Here is a 26,675-nt window from a genome sequence, read left to right as displayed (position 1 = left end):
TGATTGTTAATTTACGAATAAGTTCTTATATTTTTTACGTCCTTCAAAAATATCATTCGGCGTCAGCAGACAGCAAAACGCCGAAACTTTTTTCGAATTGCCATAAACTTTGCAGTCATTCAGCAAATACGCCGGTCTTTTTGAACGATGGGTGAAAGTAGACACCAAGGACTGAGACCATTATGGTAAATTTGCCGAAAAAACTCAATCGCAGAAACATAGTTGATCTTTGTTGCTCTTCAAACTTGAACATATGTGTTTTCTGTTTTGGAAAAAAAAGCTTTATTGCTCTTCAAACTTAAAAATGTGTGTTTTCTGTTTTGGAAAAAAACCCGCCAGCAAAAGATTATGCTGCGATAGATAAACCTTCCGGGTCACACAATCTTTGATAGAGCAAACGATCAATATCTTTGTGGTCATGATAGCTTTTCGTCGGTTTATGTAATGAATGAATGAAGTTAATTTCCTGTACCATTCGGTTTGATGTTTCCCTCTTCTTTCCATATCATGGTTCTCTGCCGTTTGCTTTTCCTTTTGCTTTTTCGGTTTCCTTTCTTTACCGAAAGTAATGTCCACATGGACGCACATTTGACATCAGATTTGTGCTGTCCTCGTCTTAGAGAGTAAAGACCTCCTTTGGGGTTTTTTTAACAACGAATGAAGTAAGAAATCAATTGAACATATGCTTGTTGTCGAGACTTTCGAAATGATCGTATACATTTTTTCGACACTCAATATGTCATTTCAGACTTCAATGTTAATAAAAAAACAAAAACCCTGAACAAGATTCCCATGTCCCGTCAAGGGTTTGATGATAAAATGTGGACCCATTTAGTGGTTTTAAAGAGGCATATGGAGAACATCGTCCAAGGTTGAGCGCATGCATGCCTGTCGTCATGGATGGCGTTTGGGACTGGTCTGATCTTTCACAACACGACGCCAGGGAAAGGGCGATGTCTTTTGCTTGGGATATTTGTAATGTCTAAGTATCTTGTGAAAAGGAACTTCCGCCTTGGAGAAGTTGGGGATGGCAGACAGACAGGCTTACAGACAGACAGACAGACGGACTGGAGGAAGATTAAAAGGGGAAATGACTCGCAGGTAGAGGGTATCCATTAGCGGTTGGTATGTAAATACAGCTGATTTGCAAAGGTAATTAGACATAAAACATCATATGTTATTTCAATCATTAATTCAGGGAACCGGCAGACAGACAGAGACACGGCGAGATACAGATAGAGAGTGTGTTCGCTTGTTTATTTTTTTGTTTATTGGTTGTTGTTGTTTTGTTTTTGTTTTTTGTGGGTTTTTGTTGTTGTCTGGGGGTACCATATAGAGATGGAATGCCGTATATAATGTTTTAGTCGTTTCAGGGTTAACCTTTTGAAAATACAGAATCGGTACAGTCCGGAAAAGCAGCTGCAATAATAAGACGCTTATTGACTATTGTGAACCGGGGCTCTTAAACGTGTGCATGCATTAACACATGCATGTCAGCTAGGACACTGCTAAGGAATGTGTACAGAAAGCTGACGGTTGAAATAAATACCCCACCAACCGGGAGATCGAACCTTCCACAAGCGACAAGGTGCCCTGTTCTCGAGCCACTGTCCACTGAGCAACATCCCAAGGATTATGCTCCGTTAAGAAAAGACGACGAACCCGACACTGACTTAACAGTAATACTAGCAGTACCAAGACACCAACGAAGCCTCCACTCCATCACCTGACCGTGCGACGATCTGCATTCGATCGCTGCCTCTAAGCACAGGTAGGAGACTAGCTAGGCCTAAATGATGTGTGCATGTGTGTTTCTATCTGTGATTCCACGCGTCACCTGCATAGCTTGAGCGTGAGTGGCCCAGTAAACTTTAGCGTAGACATGCAGGTTTATTTTCTCACTTTCAGTGGCAGGTTTGCCAACCTCGAATAATGTCAGCTCTGAGAATGTGGGCATCTCGAAGCCGAGTCTCGGGATGTGTGTGTATCTCCGAGAAAGAATCGTTCAGGAGACAGTGAGGGGTTTCATGTTCGGGAAAGACAGTAGAAAAACGTGAATTCATTGCAGAAAGTGTTTCCATCACACGACGGATGTCAGCCAAGCTGGACACAATACGCAGTCTGAATCCCACTGTGGCCGGCACCGTGGCCCGTTTGGGGCAGCAAGCGGACATCCTCCAATGGCAGTGGCCCTTGTGTTTGACCTGGCTGTACGGGGTGTTGCTGAACGTCCTATATATTTTTATAACACGGGGTTTTTCGGACACCTGGAAGAGTTTGCACAAAGTTGTCTCTTAGAAATAATTCATCGCCGAGACCCGGGTTTGAACCCACGGCGATAGCAACGAGCTGAGTCCACTAGGTGTGCACCTTCCCCGTCAAAATAAGTCAGAAACTTTCTGAACGCACACTGGCTCACAATCACTTTGACACAAGCATGTTTGCATACTGAATACTTGAATACTGTCGCCCTCGAAAAATAAATTTCAATTCAATTCAATTCTCTCTCTCTCTCTCTCTCTCTCTCTCTCTCTCTCTCTCTCTCTCTCTCTCTCTCTCTCTCTCCCTCTCTCTCTCTCTCTCTCTCTCTCTCTCTCTCTCTCTCCCTCCCTCCCTCTAGGGGAGGGGGTGGAGGAGGGGGAGAGTTCTCCCTGTCACTAACGTTGGTATAAAGAAGGCGAACAAGGTAATCAACCATAATAGAACATGACATGTAACGACTCGACCTACACAAACAGCATCAATTTCTTTTCTTGAGCTCACACACAAAAAGCGCTTTCCCCGTAACAGGTCATGAATTCGCATCCCTCCCACGGAAACATACGACACTGTTCATTCACAGAGCTAGGTATTTGCAAGGTGTATAGTTATTCCCGAAATCTGTTGGCCACAGAATTGAATGTGTGCTTGCAGCTCTTGACATAAACTCTTGCGAAGCCGATCAAATCGTGGGATCCGGTCTGTCAACATGTAGACATGCGCGTTTTTGTGGGGCCACATTTTGCTTAGAGTGGGGCTGCCATATTGAAACGTCCCTAGAAATATCCATAACGCAAGTGTAAAATCTGTACGGCATGTGTCATTGTCTTCCTGTCGCCGGGTCCTTTGTTGCCGTTTGTGTGGTGCATTTTTGTGTGTGAAGGAGGTGTCCCGTGTGTTTGGGGGGGGGGGCGGCAGGATGAGTATATTTTGTTATGTTAATGCTTGTTTTTCTTGGGGTTGTTATTATTGTTGTTATTCTTGTCGTGGTTGTTCCTGAATGTTGATGCTGGTCAATTGTTTCTGGGCAGTGACTCACTCTTTGCTCTTGTTACACTGATGTTGGTCATTTGCGGGAAGCTATCGTTATTGAAGCGACCATCTCAGCTGCAAAAATTCTCTTGTAGCGTATTGATCTAAAAACTGTGTGGACCTCCAAACATGTCACACAACACGTGGAGGTTAACTGATGACCCGTGTTCAAGCTGAGCATCTTTAAAACAGTGGATGCGCCGGTGTAAGGGTCTGAAGGGCCTTCGTTATGTGCGCAGGACAAGGAAGGGAGGGAGAGTTCGTGGTCAAGGGGTGGTGAGGGTGCCGACAGGGGAGGGGGAAAAGCAGACACCACGTTTACAAATCAATGCAGAAGTCGTGCAGGCTTTGTCCATACAGCAGCAGTGACAGGGGCACAAACAGCGGACAGCAGCTTTCCTCTTCAGTCACCTAGGCCCAGTAACATCTTTACCCTCATACTCCTAGGCCCAGTAACATCTTTACCCTCATACACCTAGGCCCAGTAACATCTTTACCCTCATACTCCTAGGCCCAGTAACATCTTTACCCTCATACTCCTTGGCCTGGTGACATCTCCCCCTCCCCCTCAGTCTCCTAGGCCTAGTGAAATGGTGACATCTTTCCCCCTTTGATTCCTGGGCCTGGTGACATCTTTCCCCCTTTGATTCCTGGGCCTGGTGACATCTTTCCCCCTTTGATTCCTAGGCCTGGTGACATCTTTCCCCCTTTGATTCCTAGGCCTGGTGACATCTTTCCCCCTTTGATTCCTGGGCCTGGTGACATCTTTACCCCTTTGATTCCTAGGCCTGGTGACATCTTTACCCCTTTGATTCCTAGGCCTGGTGACATCTTTACCCCTTTGATTCTAGGCCTGGTGACAGCTTTACCCCTTTGATTCCTAGGCCTGGTGACATCTTTACCCCTTTGATTCCTGGGCCTGGTGACATCTTTCCCCCTTTGATTCCTGGGCCTGGTGACATCTTTACCCCTTTGATTCCTAGGCCTGGTGATATCTTTCCCCCTTTGATTCCTGGGCCTGGTGACATCTTTACCCCTTTGATTCCTAACCCTGGTGACATCTTTACCCCTTTGATTCCTAGGCCTGGTGACATCTTTCCCCCTTTGATTCTAGGCCTGGTGACAGCTTTACCCCTTTGATTCCTAGCCCTGGTGACATCTTTACCCCTTTGATTCCTAGGCCTGGTGACATCTTTACCCCTTTGATTCCTAGGCCTGGTGACATCTTTCCCCCTTTGATTCCTGGGCCTGGTGACATCTTTCCCCCTTTGATTCTAGGCCTGGTCACAGCTTTACCCCTTTGATTCCTAGGCCTGGTGACATCTTTACCCCTTTAATTCCTGGGCCTGGTGACATCTTTCCCCCTTTGATTCTAGGCCTGGTGACAGCTTTACCCCTTTGATTCCTAACCCTGGTGACATCTTTACCCCTTTGATTCCTAGGCCTGGTGACATCTTTCCCCCTTTGATTCCTGGGCCTGGTGACATCTTTCCCCCTTTGATTCTAGGCCTGGTGACAGCTTTACCCCTTTGATTCCTAGCCCTGGTGACATCTTTACCCCTTTGATTCCTAGCCCTGGTGACATCTTTACCCCTTTGATTCCTAGGCCTGGTGACATCTTTACCCCTTTGATTCCTAGGCCTGGTGACATCTTTACCCCTTTGATTCCTAGGCCTGGTGACATCTTTCCCCCTTTGATTCCTGGGCCTGGTGACATCTTTCCCCCTTTGATTCTAGGCCTGGTGACAGCTTTCCTCCTGAGTCTCCTAGTGCCCGGTGTCCGGTCACAAAACGTAGACAGCTTTCTTCCTAGGCCCTGTGTCAGGCCGGCTGAGGCGCAGCGTTAATGTGAAGGGGGCCGGGGGAAAGTTTGCCTCTCTAACTTCAGGCGTCGCCCCTCGGCAAACGGTGAACGTTGAGCGCCGCAAAAAGTCAACTCGACTCGTTGGGCAACAGACAGAGAGGGGGAGGGCAGGGGGGGAAGAGGGGTTGACGGTGTCCCTTTCTCAGGCCTGTGGGCCGCTCTCACGTACACCACCACTGCCCCTCACTTCCGCAAGCCCTTCCGAGCAGTGCGCGTACGGCTTCACAGTCTGCCAACTCTATCCGCTGATAATTTGAGGCTCGCTAATGACCACTGATGATGACTTCATGTCCGTGAGGTCACTCGTGCCGGACAGTCACACCTCGCGACTCTTTGTGTGTGACAAACTGCACCTGATACTGACCGCTTTATGTCCGTGAGGCGACTCGTGCCGAACATTCACATTGGGTAGTAAAACGACTTTTTTTTGCGACAAAATTTCGAGTCATATCTGTGAAGACAGAACTGTATGGAGAGTTGTTTCTAAATTTATGAACGAATCCACGTGATTTTTTTCTCTCTCTTTCATTGGTTTAATTTAGTGTGAAATCCGTCCGTGGCTCTACTTACAGGTTTTGGGACGATTGTGGTAAAATGCTACGCTTTTGCAAACTAACCTGACGCCGTGAAAAGCGACTTGGCATTTCGGTATGATGCTAATGGTGTTAAGCATGTCGCAATAACAGGGACTGACTGGTTCATTTTAGTACTGAAAGCGATGTTGCGCTTCGGGATCTGCTAGGTGACAGGCACGGTCACGCTAAAATGGACTGATTGGTTGGACAGTCAAGTGGACGTTGGATATACTGATGCAGGTATACTGGAATACAGCACTTTGTGAGTTCTACTCAACTGATATCACTGTGGGAAAGTAACGCTATTACTATACCCGTGAACCTCAGCAAAGGATTTTGCTGTACGCACACGGTGCACGTGCTCGTAAGATTGAAGAAACAAGTCTGGCAGTGATCATTTAGTTCATTGTGGTGAAAACGAGATAGCATTGAAGGCACTATATTGTGTTTGCGTATCGGCCTACTAGTTCTAATGGGATCATAGAGGTGTTTGAATAAGAAATGATTGTGGCCACGACGCTGGAAGCTGACTTCAGTGACTGGTGGACGATATGTCTGTCTGTCACTCCTGAAGTCTGCTGTATGTAACTGATTCAGGCCACGCCTCACTTCAAGTGCCATGAGCCGTCGTTCTTAGGAATAGGTCTTGATTAGGTTTACTTCTTTTGGAGTAAGAGTGCTTGGACTAGACATGTGGTAAACTACATTTCCCCAAAACAACCAACCACCTTTAATTAAAAACGACCGAGTTTGAAGGGTTTATATGTTCGCTCGTGTCTCATCTTAAAGTAGAAACTTGACAGGATACTCTCAACACAGTAGGTACACGTGGACAGTCACCGGTGTACAGGTCTGGATGGACACAGGAAATGGACGTGTGAAACCAGTTCCTCGAGTAGACTGACCTGAGCTGACCAGCCGACTGTCGTCTGACCAATTGTGTCGCTGAGTGACCCGCTCTGCCACTTGCAGTCGCTGACACCGCACTTCAGCTTCAGCGCAGGTGCAACTGACAACAACACCAACAGCAGCAGCAACCAGTGTCGCGCGCTTACACCTACTGTGGCAACACGCTCTCTCTCCTGTCCACAAACTGAACCAAGTGTACAGTTCCACAGCCGCTCTCTCGTTCTCACTCTCTTTCACGCACACACGTTCTACTTGTAAAGTGAGTGGACTCATTCACTTTTGTGTGGCCAGACATTCCCAAGTTGAGCAGCGGGCAGTGTGGCTGTGGGACAGAGAGCGTAGTGCGGGGAGACAGCGACGAGAGATGGAGCGATGCTGCTGACACAGGCCTCGGATATAGCCTCGCTAATTAGCCGCCGGATTATTCCGCTGTCACAACACTCAACGACGCATCTTCGGGCCCGGATACATGACAGAGCTTAAGCTGTGACTAGCATCTTCTTATCTGGGCTTACGTAGGCTTCCACTGATATCCTTATCTCACATTTCCCCCTGGTGTCCATGTGTACGCGTAAGCTGCCACAGTGAGAACGCCGAAGTAACTTCTTCACCCAGTGAAAGGCCCGTGCTTGAACCGAGATCACTTTTGTGACAAGATTTATTTATTTTTTTGACGCCGAGTGTATAACCGTCACACGTACTGCTATAAACTGTCTGTGATGTTTGATGTGATTCGTCTGGATAATCTTCTGCTTGATAGTTAGAACGATGTTGTGAAGTCAGACAGGGACTTTCGAGACAAAGAAAGTTCACACTTTTTCAAGAACTGTGTTCAATATGATGGAAATGTGTAGAACGCCATGATTCTCTTCTACGGAATTAAAGAATGTTCGTCATAAAACGTCGTATGCATCTTTCTCGGCTGTGATATTTTGGAGATTGTGTGTCCTGTTTCAAAAAAGTTATAAAAAAAAAAGTGGCAGTGATATTTTTATGTAGAAGTTCCTTCAGGCCTCATCGATGTCAGACTGGATTATTCATGGGTGTCAGACGTTCGGATAATTTCTTAACATCAATACCACAAGGGCTTCCTGATGTACAGGTGGGTCTGCTACTGTTTGATTGTTTGTTTGTTTGTGGATCGAGCAAAAAAGACCTAACGATGTGACTCAAAACCGACAAAAGAACCACACAGACTAATTCAGTAATTGAAAAGAGCTTGGAAATAACAATTAATGTAGGTAAAGCCGTAAAGGCTTGGAAATATTTAAATAAGGCAGAAATATTTTGTTTTTGATTTATTTACGTTGGCCGGCTATGTCAAGAAGCTTTTGAACAACAAATACCATGACAACCAGAAGCCGCTTTTGACAAAAGCACAGACGTTGTTGATGACAAAGCTTTCATTTTGAATAATAAAAAAACAATTTGTATCTTTTGATCGGTAAACATTACCAGCAAATTTCATAACAATGACCAACACAAACACCCGAGAGCTACCAATGGTATTTCACGAAGAACAGGCAACCTGATTTATTTTTAGTAAGCCACCACAAACGAACAAACGATTTTTTTTTACTTTGATTTGAACAACCAGGATCGTTTGAATACGAAAGGGAAAAGCACATTTTGATGGATACTGTTCCACGAGTGATCCACGGAAGTGTGCCAACAAGAGACAGGCACAACGTAACTAACGTACATACTGAACACTACAGGCTCCCTCTGCCTCCTGTCCTCTCAAGGGTGCATGGGTGAGTGTCGCGGGGGGGGGGGGGGGCACCACTCTCACCCATGCATCCTTCACCACTGACCAACACCATCGTAAGACAGAACGAGAGGAAGAAAAAAAAGCCCATGAATAAATATTTTTAAATAAAGAAATAGATAAATAAATAAATGTGGAAATAAAGAAAACAAAACAAAAATAATAATAAATAGTCTGTGTTTGCATGCTTATGTGAGGTATACATGTTGCATCTTGTAATTATACATAATTATGCGATGGACAGCAAGAGGGAAGCACGGAGACAGTGATATGAATTACTGCGCATAGTAATGACAAGAAGCAATTCTTTTTCTCGCTGACAGTGTAACCATGTGCAGCATTCACATTTACATTCTCACATAATCCCAAAGTACACTACCCGGCGGCAAACACCTGATAGATCAAAAACAGCAGTCAATGAAAACAAGTGCACATCAGTTTTGTCACCCTCAGTTGGTGACGAATCATTGATCGTAATTGCCAGATGTACGCTTTTGTCGTGTTTGTTTGTTTGTTTGGTGTTTTTTTCTTCTTTTTACATTTAGTCAAGTTATGACTAAATGTTTTAACATGGACGATGAATCGAGACGAGGGTCGTGGTGCATGTGTGTGTGTGTGTGTGTGTGTGTGTGTGTGTGTGTGTGTGTGTGTGTGTGCGTGTGCGTGTGCGTGTGTATGTGTAGAACGTTTCCGAGGAAACTACCAGACCGATTATCATGAAACTTCACATGAGATATCCTGAGTATAATATCCCCAGACCATTTTTTCTTTTTTACGATAAATGTATTTGATGACGTCATATCCGGGTTTTTTGTAAAAGTTGAGGCAGCACTGTCACGCCCTCATTTTTTAACCAAATTGATTGACATTTTAGTTAAGCTATCTTCGACAAAGGCCGGACTTTGGTATTGCATTTCAGCTTGGAGGCTTAAAAATTACTTAACGAGTTTGGTCATTACAATTGATTTTTTTTTAGTTTTTTTTTTTTTAGCCGTAAGCGCCATGTTTATCGGAGCAGGAAACTCTTCCAGAGTGAGGCCCCTTTGTTGGTTTCACTGCGGCCGCATTGTGAACAGCAGGTATGAGAAATTCGAAATGAGAAATGGCGCTTACGGCTAAAAAAAAAAACTCAGAAAAAATCAATTCTGCGTTCTTGATAGCAGTTTCGTCTAGACTGGACTCCAGCTTTAGCTTTTCTTATTTTTCTCTATCGTCCAAGCCCATAAAATCGAACAAAGCGGATTGCGTTTGGATTTCCCTCTTTCAGATGACTGAGATTGCCCCCCTTGGATCGTTCCGTATCAAGGCCAGTTACACGGTACTGGCCGTGTGTTCAAGATGAACTCATTTTGACCTGAGTTCAAGATGTGGAGAGATGTTCTTATTCAAGGCAGAAAATCTGGCCAGATCTAAGTCGATAAGCTGAACTGTAACCGAGTTATTCCTTTCGGGGGCGTAGTAAGTTACTCAGAGGAGGTGTGGCCCGCTTTTTGACATTCTGAGAAGCGGGGTCGGGGATTTTGCCCGTTGGGTTTACACATTTGCCGTTAAACATACATATATATTTTTTCATGGGAAGGATCGAGTGTGCCTCTAAAATACATTTTGAACAACGTTGTCTGCCACGAACGGGACTGATACTTCTGCAGATTTTTTTTTAGAGCTGACATTGTCTTTGGACATATATATAATACTTGAAAATGTTTGTAAAAACTTGTTTACAATTTTGCGCCAGAGTTGGTTTGCTTTTGTTGTTGTTGTTGTTGTTGCAGTAACAACAGCAGCGACACAGCGATTATAAGTCCATCTGTGACGATGAACAGAGTCGTGCCATAGGAAATAAACTATTTTTCTCCTTTCGATCTCGACCAAACACACGCAAGTTTACGCTCCTGCGGCCATCAATAATTGGACCTGTCTGTTCGACTCTCTCTCTCTCTCTCTCTTCTCTCTTAAAATATTGAGGGCCGGATGAAAAAAAGCATGTTTACATTGCTTTTCAGTTCTGTTACCCTCAATAAATAAAGTTCAATTCAATTCAATTCAATTCTCTCTCTCTCTCTCTTAAAATATTACGTTTAGGTTGTCTCCATTATTTTTACGTCTTGGTTTTAGAAGGGACAGATAGACTAGGCGTCAGCCTAAATTCTCCATCCTTGGTTAATAAAGATAATAAATTAATGAATGCATTAATTCATTCATTGCGCTCTCTCTCTCTCTCTCTCTCTCTCTCTCTCTCTCTCTCTCTCTCTCTCTCTCTCTCTCTCTCTCTCTCTCTCTCTCTCTCTCTCTCTCTCTCTCTCTCTCTCTCTCTCTCTCTCCCCTGTCCTCGCTAGAAGTGTGACAGTCAGCTCACACACTCTTACTCTAGGACCGGTTGTAAGAAAAGGCGTCGCCTTAAACTTCTATCCTTGAAAAATAAAGTTTCATCATCATCATCTCTCTCTCTCTCTCTCTCTATAAAAAATTATATGTCGCACATAATGCAACTAAACATGTGCTGAATGGTTCAACAATTCATTTAAAATGTATGTGCATGTTAAACTAAATTATAATAATATGCAGATCTAAATTAAGATATGTTAAAAATTGACATATTTATTATTGGAAATTGTACTTAAAATGCAGCATGACTATTTTTTTTTTGTTTTTTTGTTTTTTTGTAATTTATATCTGTATATATATATATAATGTGTCGCTGCCCTACACGCCACCAGGCGTGAAAGGCAGTAAGTAAGTAAGTAATATATAATGTATTATAAGTTTGATGTGATAGTTATTTGATTATATTGTTTTCTGTTCTTGTTGACCCTATATTAGGGCGAGGGCTGGATGTAAAAAAGCAATATTCTTGCTTATCTATTACCCTCGATAATAAAGATTTTGTCTTGTCTTGTCTTGTCTTGTCTCTCTCTCTCTCTCTCTCTCTCTCTCTCTCTCTCTCTCTCTCTCTCTCTCTCTCTCTTTCTTTCTTTCTTTCTCTCTCTCTCTCGCTCTCTCTCTCCCCTGTCCTCGCTAGAAGTGTGACAGTCAGCTCACACACTCTTACTCTGGTGGTGGTGTAAATATCGGTGCATTTCTACCTGCATGTTGGGCCGGTTTGAAACCAAATGTCACCTGAATGGGACCGAGTACTCTGACCTTTCAGAAAAGATTCTCGAAGTAAGGTATTACGTAGACTATCGTCCTAAGGTGTGCCTGTTTTGATTTTTATTCTTCGTCGGATTATAGGCCAGACAGAAAGGCTCAATGAACTGTTTGGGTGGATTGAGAGATCAGAGACAAGGATTCAGGCAAACAGACAGGCACACAGACACAAAGACGCGTGCGCGCACACACTGGCACACTTGCGGGCACACGCAAACACACACACACACACACACACGCACGCTAGCACACACACACACACACACTAACACACTAACAAACACACACACACACACTAACACACACACACACACACACACACACACACACACACACAGATTTGGTATGACAGTTGTCCAGCAGGTTACTCATCAGCGCCCTTTCTTTCCAACATTTCTATTCTTTGACAACCAGCCTGCCTGCTTCGCCGTGTGTGTGTGTGTGTGTGTGTGTGTGTGTGTGTGTGTGCGTGCCTGCTTCGCCGTGTGTGTGTGTGTGTGTGTGTGTGTGTGTGTGTGTGTGTGTGTGTGTGTGTGTGTGTGTGCGTGCCTGCGTGTATGATTGTGTGCAGGGACAGGGATGGTTACACGCAGCCCGCAGCCAATGCTGTTGTGAGCGGAGACTGTCGCCAGAAGCACAACATATGTTTTATCAAAGAGATCCTAAATGTCAGTATTTGACATTTGCCTAATGATTAGGGGTTTTTGAATCAGCACTGATCGCTTATGATAGCAGTTAATTACTCAAAAACGAGCGTAAACAATACAGTCGTTGTTCTGCTCGAAGTATATGTGCCTTATACTCAAGTCAAGAAAAAAGTTGCTACCATTCAGCACAAACAACAAAAAACATTTCCCATCTGCAGTCAGCGATGAAAACACACAGGGAAAATTGACAGCTGTAAATACTGTATTAGCATTGGAACGCGCTACGTTTTTCTTAGACTTTGTCATCTGCACCAAAGGACTCGATGGTTGCCCGTTTTGAGAGATCCGTCGGGCTGGCTAAATGTCGCTACAGGTTGCACTCGCTTCCGTTCACCACTACAGTGTATCTCAGAACGTTGTGTTTAGCTGGTGAAATCTTGTCATCGTCATTTCTGTGATGAAAAAAAAAACTCCATGTATTTCTAGTCATTTCCACCAAAAAGCCGAAGGGAAATAAACCTTTTCTGGTTGTTTTTATCAATCAATCAATCAATATGAGGCTTATATCGCGCGTATTCCGTGGGTACAGTTCTAAGCGCAGGGATTTATTTTTTTATTTTTTTATTTTTTATTTTATGCAATTTATATCGCGCACATAATCAAGGCGCAGGGATTTATTTATGCCGTGTGAGATGGAATTTTTTTTACTGGCACAATACATCACGCATTCACATCGGCCAGCAGATCGCAGCCATTTCGGCGCATATCCTACTTTTCACGGCCTATTATTCCAAGTCACACGGGTATTTTGGAGGACATTTTTATCTATGCCTATACAATTTTGCCAGGAAAGACCCTTTTGTCAATCGTGGGATCTTTAACGTGCACACCCCAATGTAGTGTACACGAAGGGACCTCGGTTTTTCGTCTCATCCGAAAGACTAGCACTTGAACCCACCACCTAGGTTAGGAAAGGGGGGAGAAAATTGCTAACGCCCTGACCCAGGGTCGAACTCGCAACCTCTGGCTTCCGAGCGCAAGTGCGTTACCACTCGGCCACCCAGTCCTTTAGCACGCATATGCACACACACTCTCACGCACGTGCACACACACACACGGCACAATTACACATGGTGTTAAAAAGGTGTGTTTAGGCGCTAGTCCGAAAACGTGCGAGCTTGACCCCATTCCGTCCTCTCTGCTGTGTGATTGTATTGATGACCTTCTTCCATACCTCACTCACGTCATCAACGACTCTCTGACTTCCGGCTCATTCCCAGATGAATTCAAACCTGCAATAGTTAGGCCCCTCATCAAAAAACCTTCACTTGACAAGAATTCCTTGAAAAACTTTAGGCCCGTTTCGAACTTGTCATTCCTTTCAAAAATCACTGAAAAAATTGTCCTTTCACAACTTCTCACTCACCTAGAGCAAAACCACCTTCTCAACACCCATCAGTCTGCATACAGGAAAAACCATAATACTGAGACAGCACTTCTGAAGATTGTAAACGACATCCTTCTTAGCTTTGACGAAAATCAGGTCTCCATTCTAACACTACTGGACTTGTCTAGCGCATTCGATACGATAGACCACGAAATTCTGCTCCACAGGCTGCAGCACTCCTTTGGTGTTCATGATCTGGCCCTTTCCTGGGTTCGTTCGTACCTTACTAACCGGACGCAGACCGTTTGTGTCAACGGCATCAAATCTCAACCTTCAGCTCTCCAATACGGTGTCCCGCAAGGGTCCGTGCTTGGCCCCATACTTTTCGTTCTATATGCCTCCCCTGTGTCCGATGTTATCAGTCGCCATGCGTTGTCGCACGAGAGTTTCGCTGATGATACACAGCTTCATCAGTCTGCCCCCCTTGCTGAAGTTGACGATCTGGTATCTCGGACACAGGATTGCATTGCGGACCTCAGTGATTGGATGTCTTTAAACAAACTCCAGTTAAATAGTGACAAAACCGAAGTTATGCTGGCCTGTCCCAAGAAATTTCTCAATCACCCTTCTCTTCCTGCCTCTCTCACTGTCAACGAACTACCTATCTCTTTCTCTCCGTCTGTCCGCAGCCTTGGCGTCACTCTCGACCCAACTCTCTCTTTCCAAAAACACATCTCTAACATCTGCAAGTCCGCCTATCTAGAGCTGCGCAAGATTAGTTCAGTCCGTCACTACCTCACCGCTGATGCAACCAAAACGTTAGTGTGTTCTTTAGTCCTCTCAAAGATAGATTATTGCAATTCTCTTCTGGCCGGTCTCCCTAAGTACCTTTTAGATAGACTTCAAAGGATCCAAAATAACGCTGCCCGCCTGGTCTTCAAATCTTCCAAGTATGAACACGCCACACCCCTTCTTCACTCTCTACACTGGCTGCCAATCACTAAAAGGATCGAATACAAACTCTCCTCTCTTTCTTTTGCCGTCGTTTCTGGTTCTGCCCCAGAATACTTGTCAGAACTCCTCAATCTCTACACCCCCTCTCGTCAGCTTCGCTCCGCCGCCGACACTCGACTCTTCCGACTCCCCACAGTGCAAACAAAGACATGTGGCGAGAGGTCCTTCGCCTATCAAGCCCCTGTGACCTGGAATAGATTACCACTGCCTCTCAGACACACAGATTCTCTCACTACATTCAAGACAAATCTCAAAACACACCTCTTTCAGCGCAAGTGATTTCCCCTCCAGCATCTCCCCATCCCGCCCCACCTCACCCCCTACCTAGCGCCTAAAATAACGTGTATATATACTGTTCAAAAAAAGAAATGCATAGCTTGTAATATTTGTTTAATTTAGTTATATGGCTACAAGGATATCCACCAAACTGCAGAAAATGTTTATCTGGTCGTCGACCTTTCGTCCATTGCCACAAGTGAGCTCTGCACGTGACGCATGCGTTATCAGTGGCTACAATGTCAAAATTGCTCATTTGGCATGACCACTCGTCATGCTTCAGTGTAATCTCGTGAAACTCGGGGAATATTGAGCTCTCACCATGTCTTCCAAAACCCATAAAAGCGGATTGTTCGCCACAAAGAAATCAGACGACAATTCAGCGACGAAAGATGGCCCGATTGAGCAGAGAAGACCGCCAAATTGCATTGGGTCGTTTACAAGCAGGCCAAAGTCAAAGTGCAATCGCCAGGCACTTCCACGTGTCCCAGAGCACCATCAGTAGACTGTGGGTCAGGTTTCAAGCCACTGGCTCCGTTGCTGACTTGCCACGAGCGGGAAGACCAAGGGCGACAACTGCTGCTCACGACCGCTTCATACGGCTCCGCCACCTCCGGAATCGTTTCCTGTCGGCCTCATCTTCTGTCCAGACTCTCCCCGGGCCACACCGATTATCGGACCAGACCGTGCGGAACCGCCTGCATGAAGCTGGTTTGAGAGCTCGCAGACCTCACAGAGGAGCTGTCCTCACCCGCCGCCATCGCCAGAACCGAGTGCAGTGGGGCAACCAGCACCTTCGCTGGACCGTCCGGAATCACTGGAGACACGTGTGGTTCAGCGACGAGTCCTACTTCCTGCTCCAGCGACATGATGGTCGGAGGAGGGTCTACCGGAGAGTAAACGAACGTTACGCGCCCAACTGTGTGGATGAGGCACCCGTTCATGGTGGTGGAGGCGTCATGGTGTGGGGGGCGATCAATACCGCTGGAAGGAGCACCCTGGTGCACGTCCAAGGGCGCATAACTGCCCAGCGATACGTGGAGGAAATTCTGCGCCCACACGCCCTTCCTCTTCTGGCTGACCAGGATGCCATATTCCAGCAGGACAACGCTCGCCCGCACACAGCACGACCGATCACCACCCAGTTCCTCACCGACCACCATGTCCAGGTGCTTCCCTGGCCATCCATGTCGCCAGACATGAACCCGATAGAACACCTCTGGGATGAATTGGACAGACGTGTGCGCAGGCGAGAAGAAGCGCCGGCAAATCACCGCGATCTATTGCAGGCACTTCAGGAGGAGTGGGACACCATCCCACAGCAAGATATCCGGCATCTGATCCAGTCCATGCCCAGAAGGTGCCGGGCAGTTGTTGCTGCTCAAGGCAGTCACACCCCCTACTGACTTGACAGCCTCGGCACCCAATCGTATTGATTGACTGATTGATTTGAAGATGCAAATGAACTGTGTGTGCATTCAACTGTGTCCATACCAAATTTCAAACAAATAATCTAAATATTGGATTTTCTGTTAATTTTTTCGAAAAATAAAACAAATTTGGCAAGTAGCAACTATGCGTTTCTTTTTTTGAACAGTATATATTTTCTGCGCTTTGTGTCAGCACTGTTTGTGTGTGTGTAAATAGTACCGTTGACACGTTTTTATATAGAAGCCTACAGTGGTTCTTGTGCTTAGGCTGTGTATTGGACTGTCATTGTATGCCTGCATTATTAGTTGTCAGTAATTATTACATGTGCTGATTGTTCTCTTTGCCTGCGCGCGTATAGTATGTTGGTTATGTTTGGTCATAGTATGTTTGTTTATGTTTGGTCGTTATCTTGCCTGTGCGTGTATTGTATGTTTGGTCGCTTTCTTTGCCTGTGCATGTATAGTTTGTTGGTTATGTTTGGTCGGTTTCTTTGCCTGTGCGTGTATAGTATGCTTGTCGATGTATGTATTGTAAAGCGCTAAGAGTAGACATTTTTTCTAGAATAGCGCTATAAAAGTTTGCATTATTATTATTATTATTATGGTACACACGCACGCGCGCGCGCACTCATACGCACGCACACACACACACACATACACACACACACACACACACACATAAACACATAAACACACACACACACACACACACACACACACACACAGAGTCAAGATGGTAGTCAAAACATAAATCAAGTGAATCGCTGCATTGTTTACAAGAGCGAGTGATTGACTGATTGACTGAGCGACTGATTCTTCTGCGCTTTTATACAGCGTTCACTCGTTTTACTGTAACATAAAGGCGTACACTATGAGATAAGAAGACTTTTGTTATGAAAGGACTACTACCATGTTCAAACACCACAACTCCTTCCGTGTCGGAGCACTTGTTGGGGCACAAGAACTTTACCGGGTGGGAACTGTCCACTGAAATGCCCCCCGTGTTCCGAGTCAAACACACCACGATAAGACTCCAATGCATACTTTGATAAGTTACTTATTGATAATTGACATCACTGAAGTTGATAAATTACACGGAGACTGACCAGTTGCAATCAGTCGGCTCGGCGCAGCACTGATACAGTGAAAAACCCCATTAAGACCATCCTATTTAAGACACCCCCACACACCCCCACACACACACACACACTTCACACCCTTCTAAAATTCTGGTTTCACAGATTGTCTGTTTTTATTACCAATTCAGTGCCCCATATGGCTTTTTGACCAATCAGGACGGATTCTGGGTGACCTGTTAAATGTTATAATGTTCAGGCAGGGACCCTTTTTGTTTATCAAGCTAAAAATTGACAAAACAAAGTAAAATTTAAATCAACAAGATCAGCGTGATTTATTCTACAGAATGACACTTCAAATGCTGTCAGATAATACTCTCTTTATCTAAAAAAAAAAAAAATACCGATAAGCGAGTTTTGTCGGTGGGTGCTTTACGGAACAGCAAGGTACCGCCCATCCTCTGAGTGTGAAATGCCGACCCGCTCACTTGAAATCTAAATTACCTAAGTTCGAAAAATCAAGTGAAATTGCACTCGCGTTACGTCAAATGTATCTTTACGTCATTTCCCATCCGTCTTGAGTCGGTTCGAAATCTGTCGCTCTCTATTCAACAAGAAAAAGCGACGAAACCGAAACGCATGTTGAACATGGTTTATCTTGTGAGATTGTTGTGTGTCAAACACATTTGATCTGTGAATATTCATCACGTCAGGTGTGTTACTCTGATTGGCTGACCCAAGTCACGAGAATTCTTTGACTGACAGGCATAATCGGGTACTGAGGAGCGCTCAAGTTCCCATTGCGGCTGTTCTGTCTAATTCGCGGGGTCGCTTCGAAATTTGTTTTGGTCGAATTAAACGGTAATAAAACCGTTATTTCTAATATGCGGACTGTTAGCAAATGATAACAGTCATGTCTCACAAACGATATCAGCATTCGCCTAAAAGGAATGCTTGATATCTTTTTTCTCGACATGCCTGTTATCATTTGCTAACAGTCAGCATATTAGAAATAACTCATAGTAACACCCGTAAAGTTGCCTCCCTTTTAAGACCTCTTATCTTGTAAGACCTGATTGTCTCAGATTGTTTGTGGTCTTCAAAAGGGCGTTGCACCGTAGGAATGCACGGCATTTGCTGTATCGAGGTGGGACTGTCCGCAGTCTGTTCCCGTCAGAAAACAACTTCCTTTGACGAGAGCTATCCAGATACATGTAGGTCCTCATCCTGTATCCGAGGTGTTCCTTTCGGGGGCGTAGTAAGATACTCAGAGGAGGTGTGGCCCGCTTTTTGACATTCTGACAAGCGAGGTCGGGGATTTTGCCCGTTGGTTTTACACATTTGCCGGTAAACATATGTAGGCAAACGCGTTACACCTTTCTGATTTGTAAGAACTAATCACTACCAGTAAATTAAGTCTTCGTTACTGTCTATCCGGACTTGACCAAGAAAAGACAGCATCGAAAAAAAGGACCTTGGAACATAATGCTTGTGTCCTCAATTGTTAACTTTCACCACTAAAAGGAGGTATGGCCGAAGGATACTCTGGGCATACGCAGAATAGAATGGGCATACCGTTCAAAAAGGCAGTATTATGGCAAGGCCATAACTGATAGCCCTTACCTACTTGGGATTATACAGTGGAGGCTGCCATGGCCTCATCTACAGTTTGGCAGAATTGTGTTCGGTAAGACTTATACCCATGGGGGGTCTAAAAAGGAACATCTACTCCATTGGATTGAGCCCTGACTCTCGCCCTGTCACGTGTACCGTCGTGTCGCTGTGATTTATTAGGAAGGCCCTTTTTCACCGTGTCTCAACAAAAGGAAGGTACTTCTACATATCCTTCTGTCAAGGGATATCGATTGGCGCCGGTATCGGCGAAACATACTTCAAATCGCCGAACACATACCCATACCCTTCTAAAATTCAGCTTTCATTGATGTCTTGTTCATAAAATCTGTAAAGGGGGGAGGGCTGAGGGGGGGGGAGGGGTTGAGGGGGAGGGGTGGGGGGAGGGTACGAAACAAATTCTACCATTTATTGGCTGAGGGCAAAGGGATCAGGTGAGAGGGCCAAGGGAAAACCCTTTCAGCAATATTTTCACACTGTGTCTATTCGCCTGGACAAGGGCGACACTTCTAACCTGATGGGTTTCAAGCACATTTTTAGAACAAACAGCTTCTTTTTTTTATGTATTTCTGGGTTCAGGATATCATAAGGAATACAACAAAATAACGCCTGTGTCTCGTTTTGTGATTTTTAGCAAATTAATTAATTGTGTTTTAAACTTCGAAGCTGAAATGCAATCCCATTGTCCTGACCTTGCCGGAGACAACTGTGTAAACTGAGAAAGTAAATGAACTTGAATCGGTCCTGAACGAACCTTAAAAACCAACAACCAATCTACGGGCCCTGACCAAAGAATGTTGGACCATTATTTTTAATAGATTTGATAGAGAAGTGCGGTTGCCACTGATTATCATCTCTCAACTTTTTTTTTAAAGTCGGATATGACCTCGTGAATGTTTTCATTCAAACAAAATTAAAACAAGTCTTGGGATATCATCTAGAAGAATTTATATGCAGAATGTCATGAACAATTGTCCAATAGATTTCTGGAATTCGCTCTACACACACGCACGCACGCGCGCACACACACACACACACACACACACATTTATATATATATACACACCATACCATACCATACCATTTGCGTTCTGGTGGGCTAATCACTCTGATGGTCACCCGCAGCCGAATACGTCTTCATTTCATGGAGTCAAGGGATTATGTGTCCAACCAGCCTTGATTATCATCTCCCGATCTGGTCTGTGACACTTCCACTTCGGAGGGTTTCCATACTTCCCAGAACATGGGTCATGACGCCAGCAGCCTACACCTGCTGGAGGCCGTCATGACATGAACCATTACGATGTGCACTGTGACAACGATTTTATTGTTAGCCCCAGTGACAGTGACAGTGCCAGTGTTGGGTTTTCGGTCACTCTTCTTGTCGACGTTAGAGATCACAAATCTACGTCCAAGCACCTGGTGAGGTCACCAAGCCTAGCTGAGAACACAAGTGGAACGGGAGGGTGGAATAGCCGGACTATTGAAATCACAGTGTCACATAGGTCACACCATCTTCGTCGTCTGTAAAAAGTCATCGTGAGTGAAGATTACTAATGGTGAATAAACATAAATTAACATCTCCACGGCATCAAACTCTGGTTCGATAGTAGCCATGCTGGCATCGTCATCATCACTGTCATTTTTATTCGGCCTTGGCGAAACCGGATTTGAGCTAGACATATCCTCAATCATGGATACGATTCCACCGCCAACGTCTGAGTCGGATTGTTTGGAAACACTAGCTTTTCTTTTTCGCCGTGTAGTGTTTGGCGAGTCACTTTGTGTAGTGCTTGGCGAATCGCTCGCTGCTGAGAGCAAAGTTAAAATCATATTGTTCTGCTCCTTTATAGCATTCCATTCCGCGATGGTTAGGGACACATGGTCCGGCTTGTGTCGAGCCTTATTCTCTGTTTTTGCCTCGGTTCTAGCTTTTGTTGTCACATTTGACTATCACAGTCTTTTTTGGAGATGTCGTCCAAACACGTGTCGTCTACAGAAGCCATAATATCTAACAGCGGTTCCAGCAATGTAGAAGTCATGTTCGAATGGCTTCGCGTATATATACGGGTTATGGCTATTAGTACGCGTGCGCATCTCACAAATCCCGCAGTTTTGGGAAACTGCGAGAATTGGAATCAAGCTCTCATCCAGCAGATGTGATCTCTTATTTGTCGAAGAATACTGCTGGGCTTCGAGGACGTTGAACTTACTTTCTTAGTGAACATCAATCTAGCCCATTTTCGCGGACGCAGAAACACTAATGACAACGTAGTTATTTGTGTATTTGCCAACCCAGTTTCACCTTTTTTAACGTCTTTTTTTTCCCTTCATCAGTTGCCGTGTCTTTTCTTTTTCTCAATTTCTCGAACTAAACAAAATTACAGAGACAACAGAGTTTCCTCCGGTCGGAATTGAACCTCTTGGGTGGGCTTAAAAGAACGCGTTACTTCTGTCGGTGAAAGTCAATTGTATTCTCTTTTTACATTTAGTCAAATTTTGATTTTTTTTTGTCCTCGCCTCACCCCACCCCATGTCCCTTCTCATCCCTTCGGAGACGTCGTAGATGTGCATGTCGCCGACGTCGTCTTTTTGTTTTTAATGATTATTGTGGTTTGTTTGTTTGATTGTTTGTTTTTTACGCACCATCATAATTCTTTATTCCATTTCTTGATTTCAGCAGGTACAGATGAGAAAGCTATAGCTAGGCGTCAGCATAAAACGTGTACCCTTGTGTAATAAAGATCTATCAGTCAATCAATCAATTCGTCAGTTGCTGGAATTGGTGTTCATCCCGTGTCGGGTAGACCGCTCGTGTTGTTTGTTACCGTGGTTCACTGACGTGCTGACAGTTACTGGCCCACTTTCCCTTGGCTGACACTGACAGACGTATCCTTGGCACAAAGGGTCAAAAATCCAAAAAATAAGCCCTTAAAAAAATATGCCCATGTTTTTGAAAATATGCCCATATTTTTGAAAATAAGCCCTTATTTCTATAAATCAGGCCTTATTTTAGAAATAAGGCCTTAAATATTTACAGCCTTAAGGAAATAAGGGCATAATGAAATAAGGCCTTATTTCTGTTAAGGCCTTACTGAAATAAGGCCTTATTTCTGTTATGACCTTAAAAAAATAAGCCCTTAAAAAAATATGCCCATAAAAAAATAAGCCCTTAAAAAAATATGCCCATATTTTTCTGCGCATCGCTACTGCGCATCCGGACATTCGAAAGCGCGCACAAACTCACCTCTCGTTCAAAACATCCGTCATAACATCGAAAGCGCGCACAAACTCGCCAAAACCCCAATTCTTTCGCAATTTGCAATTTCAGCACAAATTCTTCTTAAAAATTCATCACGATCTCTGAACCCCCCATTCGCCATGTTTCTTATGAGATCTCTGCGCATGAGCGGCGCAGCCGAATTCTATTCAGCTTCATGATTGGTCAAAAAAATAAGGCCTTATTTTTTTATGCCCTTATTTTTTTATGCCCATATTTTTGTATGCCCTTATTTTTTTATGCCCTTATTTTTATTAAGGCCTTACAGAAATAAGGCCTTATTTCTCGTAAGGCCTTATTTTCAAATAAGGGCTTATTTTTTATGCCCATATTTTTTTAAGGGCTTAAAGATTTAAGGCCTTAATAATGGAAAATAAGGCCTTATTTTAGAAATAAGGGCTTATTTTCAAAAATATGGGCATATTTTCAAAAATAAGGCCTTATTTTTTTAAGGGCTTATTTTTTGGATTTTTGACCCTTTGTGCCAAGGATACAGACGAGCTGCACGAGGTCCGGTCACTCACTCTCTCTTCAAGTTCACGGGACTGGTCAAGTTGGCTTTGCTAATTAGCTTGTCATACGATGACCGGTCACTTGTCTGGGGCTGGCTAATGAAGCTGTCAGTCACGGGGCCTCTCGCTTTTCATACGCTACACACTCTCACGTGTTGAGTGGACAGGGGGAATTTGAGCAGTTCGGGCCATTTCTCTTATACAGTGGAACCCCTCTATTACCACATAAGAAAACCTGTGGAAAGCAGGACTTTAAATTGAGGTAAATTAGATAAAGCAAGGTCTCAACAAAGGGGAAGTCTGAAGCCGGGGCTGGGGCGGGGTGGGGAAAAAAGGGGGAAGTCTGAAGCCGGGGCTGGGGCGGGGTGGGGAAAAAAGGGGGGAAGTCTGAAATCGAAGGGGGTCCTTAAAAGGGGGGGGGGGGGGCTACTGTGTTGGAATCTGACCGGCTTTCCTCCTCAACCATTCCCACCACGCCCCCCCCCCCCCATCCCATATTTTAAACCGCTGAGAGGTCAGTGCCCCTCCAAGCTTGCCTTGGCTTTTAACAATCAATAACTGAGCGTTGGCATCTAAAGGGCGGTGATTTGACCTGAAAATAGGTTCGCCCTTTTTGCACAGACATACATTTTTTTTCTTCTTTTGAGGCGATTTGAATAAGAATAAGAATAAGAATACTTTATTATCTCATAGAGAAATTCAGGCGTGGTACATAACAATAATACAAACAGGACATTGTTTTTACATAAGACATATAGCACTATATAACAGGGCAGGTTATAAACACACCTCCCACATACCTTTCTGGCCATTCCTTGCATTGTGCTTACGCATTCAGTCATGAACACATCCATGTCTCACTTACACATCGCACACATGGACATTCTTATACGCTCAACTTACCCATTCACACATGGACATTCGACCACGCTCCACTTACACATTCTTATACGCTCCACTTACACATTCACACATGGGCATTCTTATATGCTCCACTTACACATTCCCACATGGACATTCGACTACGCCCACTTACACATTCCCACATGGACATCTTTAAAGCACTGCGCTTACATATTCTCGCACACCTACGCGTATAACGGACTATGGCTAAACATCATTGCAAAAAATCATAGCATACAATATATCACATAAAAAAAATACGGACGTACATAAAACCAATACATACATGTACATTACTACTGATTGCACTGGCAGAAGAGGGGCTGAGTCGGGTATGTGGATGTGTTTACATGTTGCCAAGGGTGATGGATTTGGGGATGAAGCTGTTTTGCAGCCTGAGTGTCCCAGCTTTGTGCGTGCGAAGTCTACGGCCAGAGGGAAGGAGTTCATAGAGGTGGGCAAGGACATGGGACCTATCTGAAGCTATCCGCCTACTCTTTCTCACCACACGCTTTTCATACAGGGACTCCACACTTGCTTGCTGCCTGCCAATCACCTTGCTACTGACATTCACCATTCGCACTAAGACATTCCTGTTCTTCACACTCAGACCTCCATACCAGGACACAAAACCAAAAGTGATGACAGACTCGATGAAAGAGCGGTAGAAAGTTTGAAGGATAGAAGGGTTCACATTCAACTTCCTAAGTTTCTGAAGGCAGTAGATGCGTGACTGAGGGGTGTATATGAACATCTCAGTGGCAGGGGGATGGAAGCACTTGTTAATGAGTGGGAGTGTGTATGCGCGTGGTGTGCACGAGGATGTATGCACGTGAGTGATATTTGTAAATGTGTATTATTATAATATCATCTTTGTATTTATATTATTGAAATTGTTATATCTCGATGTACAGCGCTAAGAGCATAGTTAAATTTGTGAAGCGGCACTATATAAGCTATCTTTATTATTATTATTATTATTACTGACATTTTTTGTGTATGAGGGTGGTGTTTGCATTGAAGGACAGCTTATCATCGATAACTGTGCCAAGATACTTATATTCAGTCACACGCTCAACAGTCACACCATCAATCATCAGGTCAGGGACAGGGGCAGGGTTTCTTCTAAAGTCTATCAGAAGTTCTTTGGTCTTTGTCACATTTAGGTCTAAAAAGTTGTCTTTACACCAGGCGTTGAAACGTTCTACTTCTGCAAAGTAAGTTGCGTCACTATTGGAGAGATCTTCTAGCGCTGTATCATCTGAATATTTGATAAGAAGGGTGGAGTCAGTGCCACTGCAGTCGTTAGTGTAGAGTGTGAACAACACAGGGGAGATAACTGTACCCTGTGGAGAGCCTATGGAGTTCTTTGTGAAAAAGAATGAATGCATGAAACAGACGTGACGCTCTCCTGGCCTCAGAGTCCCTTAATAAAAAATATCTCATTCCATGGCAACTTGAAACTGGCTGTATGGATTTATGGCAAAGATTTGTCTCTGTTAGTTCTGTTCTGTTCTTTTCTTTTCTGCTTTGTCCTTTTCTTTTCTTTTTCTGTTCCATTCTGTTCTTTTCTTTTCTTTTTGACCTTTTTTTCTTCGTCACTTATGTAAACGAAACAACCCTACTTTTTAACTTTCAACAGTAACTGTACCGCGCTTTTCAATCTATAGCACAGACAAAGAAACAATATTTCTTCTCTTTTTTTTATCCACAGAAAGAGTGTTAAATGGGGAGTAAATGGAGTTTGAACTTTTGAAAAAAGAATCGAACAAGCCACTGCTTCCGGCTTAATGTTTATGTTGCTGACACTCATCCTGAACTCAGGTCAAAATGAGTTCGGCTCATTCTCTCCCTGATCGGACGCGACAGTCCTACGCGAATCTATCAAAACTAGGAATACAGAGTTATCTCCCATATGTTTTTCGCGAGCACTGATCTAAATTTGAGATCAGTGTTCGCGAGACGAAAATGATTGCAGATTGGCCGACTTCGACAGTGATCTCCGTTCTGTTCTTCACAGTTATGATAAAGACATCGTTCTAAGGTCAAAACAAGTCGAAATTTTGGGACTGCTGCCGGAAGGAGACCGTATTATAATTATGGTTGCATCACTACAGAAAAAATCGTCTGCTTCAGCGAACGCCGAAACCAAACGGTTGATTATCACGTGACACTTTTGCCATATTTAGAGTTGTTTGCACAGTAAATACAGCCGCGAAAAAATAGCTCCCTTGAAACTGTCTTACAAATCAATTCCTTTGTAATTTAAAAATTACACAACACCATGAAAAATCATTATGGACGATCGCGAATCTGCTTATATCAATAATACATTACGAAAAGCTCTAAATATGTTTTTAAAAAAAAAGGGTTTCAAGGCATCCTGTCAGGGAGAGAACAGAACGGAGATCACTGTCAAGTCGGCCAATCTGCAATCATTTTCGTCTCGCGAACACTGATCTCAAATTTAGATCAGTGCTCGCGAAAAACATATGGGAGATAACTCTGTATTCCTAGTTTTGATAGATTCGCGAAGGACTGTCGCGTCCGGTCAGGGAGAGAATGAGCCGAACTCATTTTGACCTGAGTTCAGGATGGCTGACACAGTGAAACCAGTGGGCTTTTAGGAAATTAATTCATAAAACAAATTCTTACTCACCACAGCAAGCAGTCAGGGTGTTGATTTTGGGTATGTGACTAAGCGGAAGGACGCGTTGTCTTATCCCACATAAAAGTATAGCCAGATCTGATATGATGAACCTAATTTTTTTTTTCTTGAGACTGAAGAAGTGTGCCTTCAAACAGCATTCTGATACCTGGGCAGATGTGCATGAAGCGAAAACGGGTGCCACCCAACTGGGTGGGAACAAGCTCCGGGGTCTGATTGGTTGAACGGAATCACAACAAATCTCAAGTTCAACCAATCTGACCGACCCCGTGGCTGTGTATCGTCCATTTTGTGGC

General features: G+C 44.2%; 1 protein-coding gene across 2 annotated transcripts in view; it reads left to right on the top strand.

Annotated features, from left to right (window-relative positions):
• LOC138968539 (ATP-binding cassette sub-family C member 4-like) overlaps nt 1–26,675 on the top strand; it is a 95,817-nt gene that overhangs the window by 35,322 nt on the left and 33,820 nt on the right. Inside the window, exon 1 of one of the 2 annotated variants that reach the window (XM_070341116.1) lies at nt 6,680–7,741. The exons of the other annotated variant lie outside the window; for it this stretch is intronic. Coding sequence (XP_070197217.1) covers nt 7,734–7,741 — 8 coding nt within the window. The 5' untranslated portion in view covers nt 6,680–7,733. Of the gene's footprint in view, nt 1–6,679; nt 7,742–26,675 lie in introns of those variants that run through there. 2 annotated transcript variants of the gene reach the window in all.

The sequence above is a fragment of the Littorina saxatilis genome, linkage group LG6, assembly GCF_037325665.1.
Source record: "Littorina saxatilis isolate snail1 linkage group LG6, US_GU_Lsax_2.0, whole genome shotgun sequence".
In the NCBI taxonomy this organism is placed as follows: domain Eukaryota; kingdom Metazoa; phylum Mollusca; class Gastropoda; order Littorinimorpha; family Littorinidae; genus Littorina; species Littorina saxatilis.
Note: the sequence above shows the minus strand (reverse complement) of the source record. Positions and strands in the feature narration are given on the sequence as shown.